We start from the raw sequence: 18,394 nt of genomic DNA on the forward strand, positions 1-18,394 counted from the left end.
TGGCACCATTGTAAGAGAATCTTATTTAATAAAAGGCTAATATGCAAATAGACCAAATGGCGGAACAACCGAACAACCGGTTGCTATGACGTGCGCTGACCACCAGGGGGCGCGCACAGCCCATGGCGGACGTCGGCAGCAGGCAGCAGAACATGGAACATGGCGGGAGTTGGCCATGGCGGGATGGTGGAGCAGGTGAGTGGGGGCACCAGACCAAGCGGGGCACGGGTCACTGTCATTGGGGCGAAACTCTGGTGGTTACTGAAAATTCTTTGCTGCTGTGCGCTGGCCCCACTCATACCTGCTGCCAGCACTGGAGCCGCCACTTGTCCCCGCTGCCGGCGCCTGGCGTCAGCCCCCATCGCTCAGCGCTGTCAGCAGGTGCGAGCGGTGCCTGCCAGCCTCGATCGCCCCTCAAGGCTTTTCCACCTCCCCCTTCTCCTGAGGGGCGATCGGGACCAGCAGCTGCCTCTCGCACCAGCTGCCAGTGATGGCCCCGCTCGCACCCACTGCCGGTGCTTGGCGCTGGTCCCAATCACTTGGAGCCGTCAGCGGGTGCGAGTGACGGCTGCTGGCCCCAATCACCCAAGGGCTTCTCCACCTCCCCCTAATCTTTTTTTTTTTTTATTGCTTAAAGTATTACAAAGGGTATTACATATGTGTCCATTTTATCCCCCCGCCCTAGACAGTCCCCTAGCCTCCCCTATCCCCCAATGTCTTATGTCCACTGGTTATGCTTATATGCATGCATACAAGTCCTTTAGTTGATCTCTTACCCCCCTACCTCCTGCCCCCCAACCCTCCCCGGCCTTCCCGCTCCCCCTAATCTTGAGGGGTGATGGGGCAGCAGCCGCTACTCGCACCATCAGCATCAGCGCACGGGAGTGGCGGTGGGGCTGCCAGCAGAGAGGGGACCCAGGCATGGTGGGAGGGGCCAGGCGGGGGTGCACAGGATGGGCCAAGACCCACCCCTGTGCCCACTACAGCCTGGCAGCCCACAGTTCCTTTCAAGGTGCACGAATTCATGCATTGGGCCCCTAGTCATTAATTAGGAGCCAGTCAAGCTTAGATCAACAATTATGGAAAAAAACCCCACAAAAACAGCACCTCCATAAATCACATGTCTTCAGGTGTAGCTGGAGGATTTAGAGATTATTAAATGTATGATGGAAGAAACAACTACAATCTAGCTTTGATGACTACTGGGAGAATTATTTAAATTACCAATAGCTGCAATTTAAAAATATTAAAAAAAGATGGGCAAGAATCTTGAGATGGTTCACAAGTCAAATTTTCTCTTGAAGAATAAGTTTTTCAAATATTTAATTTCTTCTATAACAACTTACATTGGAATGAGAATGGGGAAAGTAGGACAATATAATACTGGAGAAAATACCTTAATGTTTAAAAGTGTCTTCATTTAGTAAAAAAATGAATACAAGTAACAAGAACTCACCAAGCACCCAAAATGCATTTTAAAAAAAACATCATTCTGAATGTAGGTATGATAAGTAAAAATGTAAAAGAAGCAAAACAGGATAGCACATTATAGCTTAATATAAGTATTCATTACAAATTTCCTAAAAGCACATAAACCAAGAGAATTTCCTTGACAAACAGATGCTTCAATTTCGTTCCAAGACTCAACATCTCCTTCTATGTAAAGTCTGCTATTGCGTTATCTGGCAAAAGATTTATCAGTGGTGACTAGTCCCCGGGAAATCCATGCTGCAACCCAGCCACAGAGGTGGATGCATAGAAAGGGAGTCACAATCCTAAACTCCCTCGCTTGCTGGCAATCGATGCAAAGCCCTGGTGCACAGAGGGATTCCTGAGCTGGGAGAGAACCAGGAGCCAGCTGCAGGAGATGTCTCACCACTTTCCCCTGCTGATTACCAACTACCATAGAGCTCCTTTCATGGTGCCAAGTCTCCCACTTACATTCCAAGAGGAAACGTTTTTCTCCAGGTTATACAAAATGACCAAGGGTTTCCAACTGAACTGAAACCATCTCTATAAGGAATCCATAGACTTCAAGAGTGTCTGCTACTTCCCCATTTCCGTAAGGATGGGCAATGAACTGAGCTATTTTCTGTGAGAGAGGGAAATGACTTACTATGAGGCAGAATCGTTGAGCTGGTACTCCCTGGATCTGCAGAAGCAAGCCTGCACGCCACCATCTCGCCACAGCCGTCTAATCACTCCTGCCAGTTCTGGGGTCATGACTCCTTCCTCGGCACTGCCAGCTAAGACAAATAACTGCCGGGCATCATCCTGAAGAGAGACAGATGGTCCTCCAGTTCTTAAAGGCGTGACAAGAGTCTCTTACTTTCACACACACACGAGCATCATGTGTTACATTATTTCTAAAGAGGCACTGAGTCTCACCCCTTCTCCACTACAGTCCCAAGTGCAGAGCTGAACTGAGGAATGGCTTCACGCCCCTACCCCTACCCCACTCCCTCCACAGACCACCATCCCCTGCAAATATCTCCTTCTGACTGTCCTACTAATCTCCATCCTGGTTACGCATACATTTTGGCAGGAAAAAAACTGGCCTGTGAGACAGACATATGTAACTCATTTGCATTCTGTTCAAGGAAGTCTCCAATAAAAATAGAAATGAAGACTAGCATGTAAGAGGTGAAGCCTGCACACGTCCAAGGAAGTAGAATCAGTTTAAGGAGAAAGTGTTCTCTTCTTCCCCCTTCAGGTCAGACAGGAGCAGGAGGCATTTTGGAAGTCTGGAAGCCTAGTGGGAGACACAAATCCCCCAGGGCAAATGCAGTATCTGTATTTGCCCAGCACAGTATTACCCTCTAATAAGACAAGGGGAAAGGCAGCAAAAGGAAAAGTAGCTACAAAGAGAGATTTGATCAAAACTTCCTGAGTCAGGGACCTAGCTTACAAGCAGAGTTTTTAACCCTCAAATGCGGGAGTGGGGGGAGAGGACCGAAAGGGGCTAGGAGAACTGTGACTGTTCTGCTTTATTCTTCTCAGCCCCAGTTGTCAGATGGTATAAAAAAGAACACCAGTCTCATGGGACGATTCCCCACTCAAATCTAATACCTGCCTCAGGAGATTTCCAAATGACTCTACAAACACAGAAACGAAAGAAGCATATTCTTGGTAAAGAAAAAGGGGGGAGGGTAGCAATCAATTGTATCACAGTGGCCAGCAGAGAGCATTTCCAACCACAGGGGCAACCACAGCCCAAACCTCCAAAGATGTGTGAATCCACCTGCGCAAGCGAAGCAACACAAAACTAACCCGAGTGCATCCCATTATTCTGCCTAACTCGAGGTCTTCGGCCTTCATGGTGTTTGCCGAGTACTCCTCCTCCTGTAAGAGCCTTTCCTGTTTCCTTACTGTTTTTTTAGGCCCAACCCTTTCTACGAAACTCTACCTAACATCTGCATTGCCCTCCTTTCTTTCCAGAGATAAGTATTTAACATAAAGGAGTGAATGACTGAGAAAAGCTGCAAAATGACATGAACTGGCAAATACCCAACAGTGAGCAGGCCCCTCTACAGAGATGGTAGTCTTTATTTGACATTTGAAGGCTTTATAGTCCCCTGGTTCTGAAATCTGACCCATACTCATGCAGATATTAAAAACACCTCAATAAGCATTACTTTGTAAATTTAATACTATGGTTCTAATTTTAGAAACTTGAAAAGAGAGCGAGCTACTGTATCATAATTTTGCTGTCCTGACTTTGTAAACACTGTTCCAGGAGGAAACACTTTCCTACCACTTAATCTCTTCCACTGACCCATCCTGCTTCTCCACAATAGACCTTCTTAATGAAGGTCTGTAAAGAGGCCCCTCTCTGCAATGAACTTCATACCTTCACCCTAAGCAGACATGAAAAACAACCTGCCCCACACCCAGCTCTATTCTTTCCCATTCACCCTCTAACCAACCATAAATAACTAGAAGGACAGTAGAGGAGCTATAAATATAAATTCTTACACATAAAAAAGAGAAACTTTGATTTTATAGTTCAATGTAGTACAGGGTCACAGTATTCTTGAATACCGAAAACTGCCTCTAAAATTTAGACATGGTTTTCAGTCCCTATTAAGTATATTCTGGGGGAGCGATATCTGCCTTAGGTCTCTATACCTCAGAAAGCAGAGCTACATGTCCAGGCAGCCTCTTTTACATCCCATCAACTGACTCTCTCTTGCTACTATAAGAAAATACACAATGCTGTAAAAGAGGTGATAAAAGTTACCCCAGAACCCTAGTATATCCCGTTTCCTAAAGACCTGACAAGCTAATACCTCCCGAACAGATTGCTAACACTTCTCAAATGAGCACATAGTACTTTGCTACATCTTACCTTGTTGCTTAAATTCATTTCCCTAAAATGCGAAGCAAATTTTGCTTAACTGCACCTACTGAAAAAGAGCAAGGGGGAGAGGAAATGAAAGGCACTTACTGCTCTGGCTGCTTCCCCAAAGTCAATCTTCAGCCGTCCCATGGCCCGTATGATGGCAATAATGGACTGTATCGTGTTGCTGTAGACAACTACTCTATACTGTTTGCATTCTTCCTCCGAATAGCCGTCCTCATGAATGATTCTTGGAAAAGAAGAAAACCACAAACCATTACGATGGACCTGAGATGGAAAGACCCTGTGAACTTTCATGCATTGTGAGGAAATGCAGTCTTACAAAAGGCCATGTCTCAACTTACTTCATCTGTTTCACAATGGTGCTTTTACCAGATTCTCCAGCACCTGAAAGAAAGGGAAACCAAATGTTGAACTCATCGGGAATCAAACACAAAAGCATGAAATCAACAAGAGTAGTAATTCCAGATTAATGGAAACCACAGGTCCTGGGGAAAACTTTGGTCAGGCTTTCTATCAGGAAAAACCAGTGAGCTTCTCCATTAGAGTTTTTTTATACTTTCTTTACATAACTCAGCAACCAAGTAAAATTCATTGAGAGTGTCCCAGGGCCTACTGCATACCACTTGTGAAAAGCAGGCCTTCTCCAGGAGACAAGCCAACACCTCTAGGAACTCACCCTCTACAAGAAACAGGATACAGACACTGAACACAGGCAAAAATGAAATGATTCATGGTTGGCCTAATCATGTTGATTAATTCCTCTGTCAACCCCCAGGGACCTGAGGAATGTTCCAAGAGCAATCCTCTCAGCCATGGGACTAGAGTTCAAAATAGAAGCAGAGGAGGCACTGTCCCCAGCACTTTTCCACTCTATACCCCACCCCCACGGTCCCTTCCTCATCCAGCGAGAACCACTTTAATGACCACAAGTGTCAGGGGGGCCCGCTGAACTCCTTGAGATTCATTCCACCTGCATTTCCCCAGCCAATGCATTTTCCCACCTTCCAGGATGCCTGTTTAACACTGACCCCTCTTTTGACTCTCAGCCTCTCTTTTACTGGAAAGATTAAAGAACTAAAAGAAAAACATGCACACATTTTCCCATAACCAAATCTACCAATCTACGTGTACCTCCATGAATACTCTCTACCTTCATCAATGAACTGTCTCTGCCAATGTCTGAGACTAATCTCTTCAATTGTGCACTTATCCACTGCATTGTACCGACTCAAGGTCTTGGCTGCTATAATTATCCCATGTCACTCAAATATCGAGGCTTCTCTTCCTACTGGGCCACTCTCATCAGTATACAAAGTTACTCGATTATCTTCCATCCTAAAATCAACACATACCCCGCCTCCTACCTTCCGACTCCACGTATCTTCCTCTAGCCACCTCTTCATTTTTTCTTCCTCTTTATACCAAAACACTTGAGTTGTCTATACTCATGTTCTCCAATTCTGTGCCTCCCATTCTCTCCTAACCCACTCCAGGCAGATGGCCATGCCCACCACTCGACTGAAACCACTTCCCCAGGTCTCACAACTTCCATGTTAACAAAGCCAATGGCCAATTCTTGTTCCTCATCTTACTCAACCTCTTAAACAGAACTTGTCCACATTGATAACTTCTCCCCTTGAAATATTTTCTGGAGCCCACATCCTCCTGTCTGAATTCTAAAGGTTATTTCCTTGGCCCTTTTCTCTGTCTGCATTCATTCTCTAGGCCACCTCATCTAACTGGTGTTTTAAACACCAGTCATAAAGTGATAATAATAGTTAACAGCTAGTGAGTACTGACTGCCAGACACAATTCCATGCACTTTGCTTGTGTTAACCCAATGAATACAATACCCCGTGTGGTAGATATTATTATCCCCAGATGACGTACATACAGCAGAGAGATGTTAACTTGTCCACAATTACAGCCAGTAAGCAGCAGAGCTAAAAATGTGCACTCACACAGTTTGGCTCCAAAGTTGTATACTGCCTCTATGCTAATGATTTCCAAATTTAGATCTTTAATCTTGGCTTCTAACCTTGGCTCCAGACTCATCTATGGAAACTACCTACTGGTATATCTATCTCATTAGCTTCCTATTAGACATCACAAACTTAAAATGCCCCAAACTGAGTTACTGCTTCCCTACCTTCCCACCAAAGCCCGCCCCATCCCGTTTCCTTATCTCAGTAAATGACACCATCACTGACTCAGCTGCTCAAGCTAAAAATGGTGACATATAATTAACATACAGATGAAATGTGGGTGCCAGTACCAATATGTATATTAAATATTAGGAAAGTCTAATTTTTAAATAAATAAATACATAGTTCTAACAGGTTCTTCTTGCCCCACAATGGATCATGATGAGTACACTGGAAACCACAGGTGATTACTGTAAAGACTTCCTAAATGCTTCAGACCTTGCCTTTCCTATGGTCAGTGTTCCCCTCAGTGGCAGGAATGAAATCTGTAAAATGTAAATCAGATCATGTCACAACTCCACCTCAAACTCTCCTCTGCCTCCGATTACATTCAAAGTAAAATCCGGGGGCAGGAAGGCCCACTGCGCTCTGGCCCGTCCACCTCTTCATTGCTGACTCCCATCATTCTCCATTTTGTTCTCTCTGCTCTTGTCAGTCAGGAAACATACCAAACAGGTTCTCAGTGAGCTTGATCCTGACTCATGGTCTCTGCAGTCACTATTCCCTCTGCCTGGAATAAGTTTTTACAAAATCTTCTTCCTTCAGAACAGCATTCCCTGACTAATCTACCTAAAATGCTCCATCCCATTCGCCCTCTCCCCCCTCACTCTGTGTTGTATTTTCTTGAAGCACCTGTCACTTCTTCACATTACAGATGTGTTCACTTTATGTCTTCTCCACTAAAATATAAGCTCTATGATGGTTTATGCATCCCTGTATTCCCAGGACCTAAAACTAAACCTAACATAAGTCGGTCATGCAAATAAATACTGCTGAACAGATAAATGACTAATGTTTATTATGTATGATCCTTTACTAAATATTTCTCAACTCTATCAACCAAAAATGTTAGTGAAAATAAAACTCAAATAACTTAAACATTTCAGACATCTACATTTTTACAGAATCAAACAGGATTTTTACCTGTGACATTGTCTCTGTTCTTATCACCTAATCAATTATCAGGGGTAGCACTAAAATAGTTAATATTCAAGTAGCACGCAGAGAACTTTCTAAGGACACTGTAAGAAAGAAGTGATTTCTCCCTTGCATATCTTAAAAAACACACACAACCTAATGATTCGATTTCAATTCTGGGGAAGAAAATAAAAAAGCATACCAGCTATATGTTGCCCTACCTCTATGCTTTTCCAAGGCTACCTGATAAAATGTCAGTTTGTCCTTCTCTTCATTATGACACTATATATAAATGTATGTATTTGTATATGTATTTTTTTTCACCCAAGCTTTTTTTTTTTTTTTTTTTTTTAATATACTTCATCGATTCCTTTACAGAGAGGAAGGGAGAGGGAGAGGGATAGCGAGTCAGAAACATCGATGAGAGAGAAACATAGATTCAGCTGCCTCCTGCACGCCCCCCACTGGGGATGCGCCCGCAACCCAGGTACATGCCCTTGATCGGAACCGAACCTGGGACCCTTGAGCCTGCAGGCCGACGCTCTATCCGCTGAACCAAACCAGCCAGTGCTCAACCAAGCTTTTATTAGGTACCCAGTTCCATCTCTTAAAAGAAGGCACCTCTTACTGACCACAGAATTGAGTGGGCGTTTCAGGGCATTTTATACAAATACAGACTGATTTGCTTTCTACCGAAAGGCTTGGACCTATTCGGCTTCTAGATCACCATGAAAAGTGCCACCAGCATACCTTTCTTCCAAGTATGAAATCTAAGAGTCACCTGGAACTCACTCACTCTTCTCTCCTTACATCAGGCTGTAACCAAATCTTCTTCCTCCTTATGCATTTCTCAAGTTAATCCTTTCTACTCCTCACATCTCAGCCTGACACTACACCTATTATATTGCTGTAACTTTCTGAAACTTCTAGCTCAAAGCCCCCCTTCCTTCTCATTCTTTCCAAATGACACCACTAAAAAGGCACCAGTTTATCTAATAATTATCCAAATTCTAACATCTTCTGTAACCCTTTATTTGGGCTGGACTCTTCATTTTTACCTCAATCCTCTGTGCTCTGCTGCTGCAGTAGTGAGTCCCCTTCTAGTAACATCTCTCTTAGGTTTTCCCCACACGTTTCCCATGTCTCACCTTCCCCTCCCAATACAGATATGGTGTTTGGAACTTCCTAATTTTTTTTTTTTAAATATATTTTATTGATTTTTTACAGAGAGGAAGGGAGAGAGATAGAGAGTTAGAAACATCGATGAGAGAGAAACATCGATCAGCTGCCTCCTGCACATCTCCTACTGGGGATGTGCCCGCAACCCAGGTACATGCCCTTGACCAGAACCGAACCCGGGACCCTTCAGTCCGCAGGCCGACGCTCTATCCACTGAGCCAAACCGGTTTTGGCGGAACTTCCTAATTTTATCTACATCCTTTTACCTACCTTCCTTCAAAATTCACCAAATTTAAGGGGAGACTCATCTGCCCATTTTCAATCTACCAGGGCAGTAATCATAAGAATGTAAAGAATGGGATCCACACAAAGGGAGTGCAATGACCGAATCCAAGGCCTAGAGAGAAGAACTGAAGATGACTCTGTAGCAGAAGGGATGGAACTGGGCAGGGGGTAGGGTGTATAGGAGAGCAAAGTCCAAAAGGTCCCAGAAACAGGAGAGAATGGGATCAGTCTGACTTAGAAGATTTAGACTTGAAAAGATATATAGCTAAATGTCATCTTATATCAATAGGAAGAAAGGATGAGGGCTAAAGCTAAGGGATTTCTGAAAGAAAAAGAGCAGAAGAAGCTAAGTTAGATGGTCTTGCTCTCAATACAAGAAGCAAGGCAATGTGCAGCAAATAAAGGGGTGGAATTGGTTTAGAAAATCAGCTTAGAAACAATCAAACAGAACAAGCAGTGTGTGTACAGGTTAGCATAATCACCAACAGTTAGATGAAAAACAACTTACCAGCTCTGTTCTAGAATCATCGTATTTACCTAAATGCATTCTAAGTTTTGTTTTTAAGGAGCTCCTTGAGAGGAGACACCATATTACACGCCCCACCCACTTCTTCCCACAACACACACTACATTATGGGGATGGAAGATAAGAAATGCTGATGATTTCTCTTTTTTCTTTTATTTATCTTTATGGTTTGAAGTATTACAGATGTCTCCTTCCCCCACCAATGACTCCCCTCCTCCCCACTCCTGTCCCCTCCCCACGTGATTTCTTTGCACGATTTTTTTTAAGTCCAGGGAATTGCTAACATATATAAATAATTATCACATAAATAAACATGTTTAGCTTATATACACACTGATTTTAAACCCTGAAAGAGGGCTGATCCTCGAAAAACAGTGTCACCTGACGCCTCTCTTTTTTCCTCTTTCATTTTGAATAGAAGGAAACATCAAGCCAGTCCACAGAGGGAGCATGAGCAATATGTATTCTGCTCCTTTACACTGCTGTGCCCTCAGGGGTAAGATTTACTTACCTGTGGAACGGTCAACTGATGATGCTTAGAACAGAGCCTGACACACGATAGTATTCAGTAAACATTAACCAGCCATCATTGTGAATGCTGTTTCCACTGTCAGAATACCACCAAGTAACGTTAGGGCCCAAAGAATATAATTTAATAAAAACTCCTTCGACACTGATGTTGGCTCAAAATCCCAGTAGCAGCTGTTTCCCAACAATCAAATCCTAGATGGAACATGGACTCACAGTCTTAAACAGCAGCTTATAACCTAAAAACTACAGCAAACTATGTCAAAGCATGAGTCATTTTCTCCACCCCACCCAGAGGAACAACAACAACAACAAAAAACCTCTCTTCCTTAAATACACTTTCGGCTCTAGATACGCCTACAACCTTCTCTCCCACACCTCTCACCCACCAGTACCTCTCCGGCGTTTCCTTGTGTTTTGTCCTTGTACCACTACCTCGTGTACTAGCGGCGATTCTTGTGGCACCTGAAACATCTCTGTCTCCTTCCTTTTAAGTATCTGTTTCCATGGAGAAATCTTGAAGTGTCTAAAAGCCCGGATTATAGCTAGAGCACTGCCCCCCTTCTGGAGGTCTGTAGCTAAGTCCCGCAGGGCACTAGGTGTGGATGACCAGCCCGTGCTGGACCAAGACACTCTCTGGGTCCCTACAGGCCCCATTATCAGACAAATGGGAACACCTGACTTCTGTACCACGGAAGGTTGAAAATTTGACCAGCAAATAAATTTGATTTTTCTAACTTATCCTCACCTTTCATTTACAACTCAGGCACTTAAAAATATTTTTTTTTAGTGAACGATACCATGGCATAATAAACGCTGTGGAAGAGTAGACTTCGGTCCTAGCTCGGCCATGACTAACTGCAGGACCTTTGGCAAGCCACCTGGCCTCACTGTCTCCTTATATAGCAACTGTGAAGGGCTGTGCCTAGGTGCTCCGTGGTTGCACTCTAACACTATAGTTATAATGACTCGATAAAGCTAACAGCAGACTCAATCTCTAATTCTGACACACGTAGGCTTGAAATCAGACCATGGGTCACATCATCCTATTAACCCAACCATTTACAATAGTGACCATAATCCAGTGATCAGCATGTCTCCAACAGGCACTCCTGATCAAGAAGGGACAGAGAACAGAAAGCATTAGACAGTGCAGAACATGGAGGAAAGGGTGTCTGGCAGCAAACCTCTATTCATGCTCAAGGGGGCTCTGTTATGACATAATCTCCAACTGGCAGAATATTCAAGTTAGCTGCTGCTCTTTAAAGAATGAATGTCCTTAACTAAGGATCTCAGGACCACAGGCCATGCTCGTTCCAATCACAAGATGTTCGATGGCTCCCACTGATTCCTTTCTATTGACAGGCATAGAGTAGCTAACAGTAAAAATTCAGATTAAGGTGAAAATGACATTTCATTCAGAACGCTTTTCAAGGTACCATTCTTAATACAACAACCAGTCACTTCCTAATTCAGTAAAAGAAAAGGTTAGCAGAATTACAGATGCGAAAAATGTCACAGAGCAAATAAAAGTTGTTTCTCAGTCTTTTTCCCCCTCACAAGCATTTCTTGTATGTGTCAGAAACTGCTGGACAGAGACTTCAAATACAGATAAGCTTAGGAACTTACGATCTCGTGGGAGAAGTTAGAAACTGCTTTTCGTGTGAAATTAGCAAGTTTCCTTAGCCTAAAGCAGTGATGGCGAACCTTTTGAGCTCGGTGTGTCAGCATTTTGAAAAACCCTAACTTAACTCTGGTGCCGTGTCACATATAGAAATTTTTTTTATATTTGCAACCATAGTAAAACAAAGACTTATATTTTTGAGATTTTACATATTTAAATGCCATTTAACAAAGAAAAATCAACCAAAAAAATGAGTTCGTGTGTCACCTCTGACACACATGTCATAGGTTCGCCATCACTGGCCTAAAGTGTCAGAATGCCTTGTTCCACCCAACCCACTGTCCCTCTAAGCCTGCCCATCCTCTGCACATAAATATCCTTGTAGCCAAACTGGTTTGGCTCAGTGGACAGAGCGTTGGCTTGTGGACTGAAAGGTCCCAGGTTCGATTCCGGTCAAGGGCATGTACGTTGGTTGTGGGCACATCCCCAGTAGGAGGTGTGCAAGAGGCAGCTGGTCAATGTTTCTCTCTCATCGATGTTTCTAACTCTCTATCCCTCTCCCTTCCTCTCTGTAAAAAATCAATAAAAATATATTATAAAAAAAAAATCCTTGCAAACCCTACTTAGTTCAAACTTCCACTCTCTGCTGAAGCCCACGCCATCCTCTCTGCACATTATTACTCCCACTCTGGTGGCTGATCTAGACTGTTCATTGCCTTTCAGTGCCCGTCCCAGAGGTTAGTTTCCAAAATTCAGTTCCAAACTCTCCCTCCCAGCCACCTCACCTTATCTTGATCTCTAGCCAGCTCTTGGCTCCTCTAAAAAGCCGACTATCTCCCAGCTCCTACTCTCCTCACTTTTCCTAAGCTGCCAACTGGTTTCCTCGGCCTTGATGAAATGGCAATGAAACTCTTTTCGGTACCACCTGAACACTCTTCCACACTGTACTGCTCCCTCAAGGGCACTCTGACCAGGCCCAACCTGATCCTACAGGCTTGTGTCAAACATTGTCACACTAATTATTTGGTCAAATTAATGTAATGAATTGGGTTTGTACTTATTTAGGTCTCCAGTAGTCCTGTGCTCAGAAGCGCTCTTACAAAGCACAACTGAGTGCCTTCTTTTTGTGTGTCCCCGCACGCCCCCGCCCCCGCCCCCGCCCCGCCCCGCCCCCTGTATCTAGCCTCCATCTAGGACAGGTAGGCACGTAACTGCAGGCATGATGAGTGGCTTGAGTTTCCATGAAATTCAATGGTTACCTAATCACACTTTGCAAATGCCAGTTGCAATGGATGGAATTTTCAATGTGGGCAGGTAACAGAAACAGATTTCCATTCCTCTGCTATTTTTACTCAGCCCCACCCATTCCTGGCTATGCCCTCACCTCTCACCCACAATTATACCTGACAATAAATTTGGACTCACTCACAAACCTCTCCTATTCCCCCTATTTCCCTCCACATCTCACTAGGCCTATCCCAGCTCCCGCGCACCCACCATCCACTTCAGTGAAGCTGCTATGAATCTGTCCTGTCCACCCCGTATCCCAACACCCAAGAGAGGGCACGAAACACAGTGAGTCCTCATGAACTATCTGTGCAGTGAATGAGTAAATGAATGAATACTTAAGGGTAAAAGATGGCAGTGAGTGTGACTGGGGCAGAGAAAACGGTCTCTTCTCTGAAAAGATTTTTCTAGGAAACAATTGCCCAAAAGGTTTGAAGTGTATATAAGAAATTTCTGATAAAACTTGCAATGGCCGACATGTTGTGGGCCACTCCCTCCCTGTGATTGATCAGGAAGTGAATACCTGAAGCAGGAGTCACCCAGGCAAGGCTGACAAAGGACCGGCACCCTGCTCGACCTCGCTCCAAAAGATGAGCAGGACCCCCAATCAGATTAACTGAGGACGCTGTACAAGGAAATGGAGAAAAAGGAATCCTGAACTACTAGGCTGCAATGTGTGAAACCCAGGCTGCCATCAGGGGGCCTTCATGCACATCAACATCAGAAAGGGAAGGGCCTCGGGAAGCTGGCCTAGAGAACAGCGAACAGACAGATGTGCAGAGAGCCGTACAGGCGCCATGAGAGAGGAGAGAGCGCACACAAGAGAAGGGACAGAAGGTGGGGAAAGAGAATGGATGGGACCAAGGAGACAGAAGGGAGAGGAAGAGACAAGAAAGCAACAGGAAGCCGAAAGAGGGAAGACAACAGGAGCCTGGCCAATGCCAGCGCAGCCTCAGTTCCCATGGCCCGACTCTTCCGTTCCTCCTGCTTTCCCGGAAAACCTCTCTCCAGTCTAACAGTTCCCTTCCAACTCTCTGAGCTGGCTTCAACCTGTTTTCTATTTCTTGTGAGCAAAACAAAACATAAAAATAAAAACTGAATGGAAGTAGCTTTAAGTTAATTAGAATCAATTACCTTTTTTTTGGCCTTTAAAAAAAATCTTAAGTTGGTTTGATTAAATATTGAATACATAAAAGGGAGTAATTGTGACATATGTGTAACAAAACAAACATCCGTGCAGCTATCACCCAGCATAAAACATTAAAGATGCCCAGTCATCTTTGAAGTCACCTGAGTCTCTTCCTATCATCAATTATTTTTCCATGAAATATTTCTAGAAGGTGAATATGCAATAAGGGAGGGGAGGGCATTAAAAAAAACCAAAACCCTAACAACCAAAATATGTCTGCCTTACACAACAGTATATGGTTTGTACAGTTTCACATCTTTCTCCAATTACATGGGCAATCCTATCATTTTACAAGCCTTATTTATCCTATATAATAAAAGCCTAATATGCAAATTGTCCCCTCAACCAGGAGTTCGACTGGGAGTTTGACCTCTTGCTATGATGTGTGCTAACCACCAGGGGACTGTGCAAAGCATGACGGGCATCGGCGACAAGACACTGGCAGCGGGCGGCAGTGGAGGTGCTGCTGGCCCCAGTGGGCTTCCGGGTGAGCAGGGCCACAGCTGCCGGGACCACTGGGACCAGTAAGCTCCCTGTGGGTTCACGCAGGAGCCGGTCTGCTGAGGCTGGCTGGGAGAGAGCGCGCTGCCTGCCCAGCTTCTGTGCGGCACCCAGAGGCCCACATTGCGCCCCAGCCCGCAGCGTCCAACCGTGCTTACTGGATCTCCGTGTGGGGACTCAGGCGGACGGGGGCACGCAGGGGCTCAGGGGCCCAGGTGTTGCCCAAGGCCCAGAGGTCAGCTGGGACCTGCCCTTTCATGGCAGATGCTTGCACTTCGTTCACTGGCTAGGTCTAGGGACCATACCTGTGCATGAATTTCATACACCAGGCCTCTAGTATATATATAAAAGACTAAAGGACTGTCCAACTGTCCGGTAGGTATGACGCACACGACCACCAGGGGGCAGATGCTCAACGCAGGAGCTGCCGAGCTGCAGTGACTTGGCAGCTGTGGTGGTGACGCACCCCGGAACCAGAGAGGAGGGAGCCCGATTCCTCGCAGGGCCGCATGATTCCACCTTCGGTCATGAGTTATGTTGTTACTGGGCACCATCGCCCAAATCTGGTGAGGGAGGGACCGCGGGAGGTTGGCTCCAGGGCGTGTCTGGCCCCGGCTAGCCTGGCCCCCCGCTGGCCACCTTCTAATTAGTTTCCTTTTAATGTGCACAAATCCGTGCACCAGGCCACTAGTAAACTATAAAGCAGAAAGCTAACGGCCACTTTAACGTTCATAAATCACCTAAGGAAGATGTTGGTTTAAGAGAGAAAAAGAGGCAGCTCACTTAGCTGAATAGCTCTCCTCAAAACACTATCACTTGAGAACATGAACGAGTAACTTGAGTGCTGCTAAAGATCCGGTGTTCTCCTTGGGCAACTGGCCATGTGAGTGGGACAAGTGTGGGTTCCTCCTCACTTCTGTGGAATATAAAGAGAATGCTTGAGGGAGCAGGCGCCTGTGAGCAAGGAGGGGATTAGCCTCTGGCTGCCTCAGTATTCTAATTTTGGCTTCTGGTGAGTAAGTTTCCTTTCACTTCTTTGAAAGCAGGTCAACAAAAAGCCATTTGATGTTAACCCTAAATTATATGGTTTGTACACATACACCACTGAAAATGAATTTTGCAAAGGTACATTTCTTACTCGCCCCACCTCAAAATTTTCTTGTGAGATAGGGCAGTAAAATACTCAAATGAGCACCCTTTTAATCTCTGCATACCTCTCCAGCCCCCACCTCCTCCATTCTTACACCAACCCTTCATTCCAGGCAAACCTAGTCATTGGCTCACAGATATCACTGAGCTTTTGTGCGCACTATTACCCCTCTGTCTGGGTGTGCTTCTCTCCAGTCTCTGCCTTAAGAGCTCCTATTTACCCTTCAAGGCCCATCTCGAACATCGCCTCCTCTGGGAGGACTTCCCCGATATGTCTCTTCCCCACCTCCTTCCAGAACTTGGCTCCTCCTTCTGTAACCACATTCCACATATATTATCACTGTTTACTCGTGTATCTCCACAGCTCGAATTGCTTCAGAGCTCTATTTCTCAGTTATTTGTAATCTCCTGGCTAGGAAAGCACCTGAGCACGTATAAGGCGATCAGAGATAGCTGACCATGGTAGCTAATAAACAAGCCTCCTTTGGACAGCGCCACACCAAAAGCCAGAAAGCTCAGCTGAAAGCAGCCCTGACAAGTGGGATGCGGTGCCCTGGACTGGATCCTGGAGCAGAAAAAAAACCATTAGTGGAAAACTGCTAAAGTCCCAATGAAGTGTGAAGTTCAGTGTTGACAAATGTACCATTGCTGTGTTAAGATGTCAACATTAAGGGAAACCAGGTGAACAGTCTACGGGAACTCTATGCACCATCTTGTGGCTTTTCTATAAATCTAAAATTATTCCAAAATAAAAAGTGTATTAAAAAAAACTTTTAAGTAGTCTAGAAAAAGTTGAAAGAACTACAATTATTGATGAGGACATGAATGTGGATTTTATTTTATTTTATTTTTTTAAATATATTTTATTGATTTTTTATAGAGAGGAAGGGAGAGGAATAGAGAGTTGGAAACATTGATGAGAGAGAGACATCGATCAGCTGCCTCCTGCATACCCCCTACTGGGGATGTGCCCACAACCAAGGCACATGCCCTTGACCGGAATCGAACCTGGGACCCTTGAGTCCGCAGGCCGACGCTCTATCCACTGAGCCAAACCGGTTAGGGCATGAATGTGGATTTTAATTACAACCATAATAACACAAATACTAAAAGAATAAGAAATATACTTCTCTTAGAAGTAGAGGAAGAAACGGAATTATTTTTTAACAACCCGAAATGAACTAAAATATGTGAGGCTATATTAATGCAGCAAAATGGTAAAAGAGATTTCCATCATTAAACTGAAGGAGTTCAATATTTTATTTCCCAAAATGCGTACCTCAACATTGAAATCACTTCCACAGAGTGTTTAAGGCTGCACTATCAATCGCAGACATCAGAACTACATTAACTATCTAAGTCGTGGTAGCAATTACAGCATTGCCTCAAACAGAGCCCTGTTTTGAAGTTAATGATTCCCATGTTTTAACTTTAGGAAACAGAGAGAACATGCTCCACTAAAAGTATGTTACTCTGAAACCATCTTTCTATAACTTACAGTAATTTGTAAAATGTAATTTCCAAGGTCCCAGCAAAATCCATTTCCATACAACACTATCCATTTAATAAGAAAAAAAATTTAAAACTAGGGATATCAATACATGACTAAAACGAAAGCCACGGACAGTGCAACATTCCATCATAAGTTTTTGGAATTCAATGGGATACTGTTTTAGTTTTAAAACCCAACCATTACAGAAAGATTCATTATAAGATGACAAGAATCAAGCTACCCCACTAATTTTAAAGAACTCTGATGTAAAGGTTCCTATATCACCAGTATAGTAAGTGTCAACCTCAGGCCACCTACACAAAACAGAAGATACAAGCACAATTTAAATATATAAATAGAGTATATGTTTTGATCATGGTGAGACATGCCTGACTCTACAGCTGTAGGTTTCCATGAGCAGCTAGAAAAAATTTAGAGCACTGTCTACTTTTAAGTTAAGCAATTCTGAGATGTAAAATAATACCATCACTTAAAAAAAAAACAAACACCTAAGACTTTCGTATGAATATTAAAAACATTAACTATTTGAATAGACTTGGTGACAAAAAAAAGCAAACAATAAACACTAATACCTCAGCTAATCTTGAACAATCTTTCTTAAACTTTTAAGTATCTTCCAAGTCTAACTTGGAAATCAAAGGGAATTCATGTCTGAAGTCTACATCCTCCTGAAACTTGTCTAAGATCATTAGGCCATTTTTCATATACATGTCAAACAAACTTGGTCTTTTTGGAATCCTTCTTTGATTAGTTCATAATAGATATATTCATTTCTGTTACAACTTAATAGCAAATCATGGAAAATAGGATATTTCATTTACACAGAGCACTGTATCAAAACTAGAATGATTAAACAGGGATCCTAACACAATGCTACTCAGTTCAAGTAGCTTGAATTACAGAAATGATAGATGATTGCTAAGCAGGTAACAGGATAGCCTGGATAGATAAATGCTTAAAGATAACTCTAACTTGCTAAACACTGAAAAAGAAATATACCAAAAAGTAAGACAGTTTAAAAACTGAAGGTTAAAATGAAATACTAGAACAATTTCTTTTCTCTACATTCTCTTGAACATTTACACTATGGGCACTTTATGTAATTTATGTCTTTCAGGTTTTTAACCT

At 43.7% G+C, this 18,394-nt stretch overlaps 1 protein-coding gene across 2 annotated transcripts in view; it reads right to left on the reverse strand.

Annotated features, from left to right (window-relative positions):
• The window catches only part of GNAI3 (G protein subunit alpha i3), a 47,691-nt gene that overhangs the window by 21,644 nt on the left and 7,653 nt on the right, over nucleotides 1-18,394 (reverse strand). For both annotated transcript variants that reach the window (XM_036344379.1, XM_036344380.1), the window contains exons 2-4: nucleotides 4,705-4,747; nucleotides 4,448-4,589; nucleotides 2,117-2,274 (exon numbers count right to left, since the gene is read on the reverse strand). In XM_036344379.1, coding sequence (XP_036200272.1) covers nucleotides 2,117-2,274; nucleotides 4,448-4,589; nucleotides 4,705-4,747 — 343 coding nt within the window. The remainder of the gene's footprint in view (nucleotides 1-2,116; nucleotides 2,275-4,447; nucleotides 4,590-4,704; nucleotides 4,748-18,394) is intronic.

Source organism: Myotis myotis, unplaced genomic scaffold (assembly GCF_014108235.1).
Source record: "Myotis myotis isolate mMyoMyo1 unplaced genomic scaffold, mMyoMyo1.p scaffold_m19_p_18, whole genome shotgun sequence".
Classification (NCBI taxonomy): Eukaryota; Metazoa; Chordata; class Mammalia; order Chiroptera; family Vespertilionidae; genus Myotis; species Myotis myotis.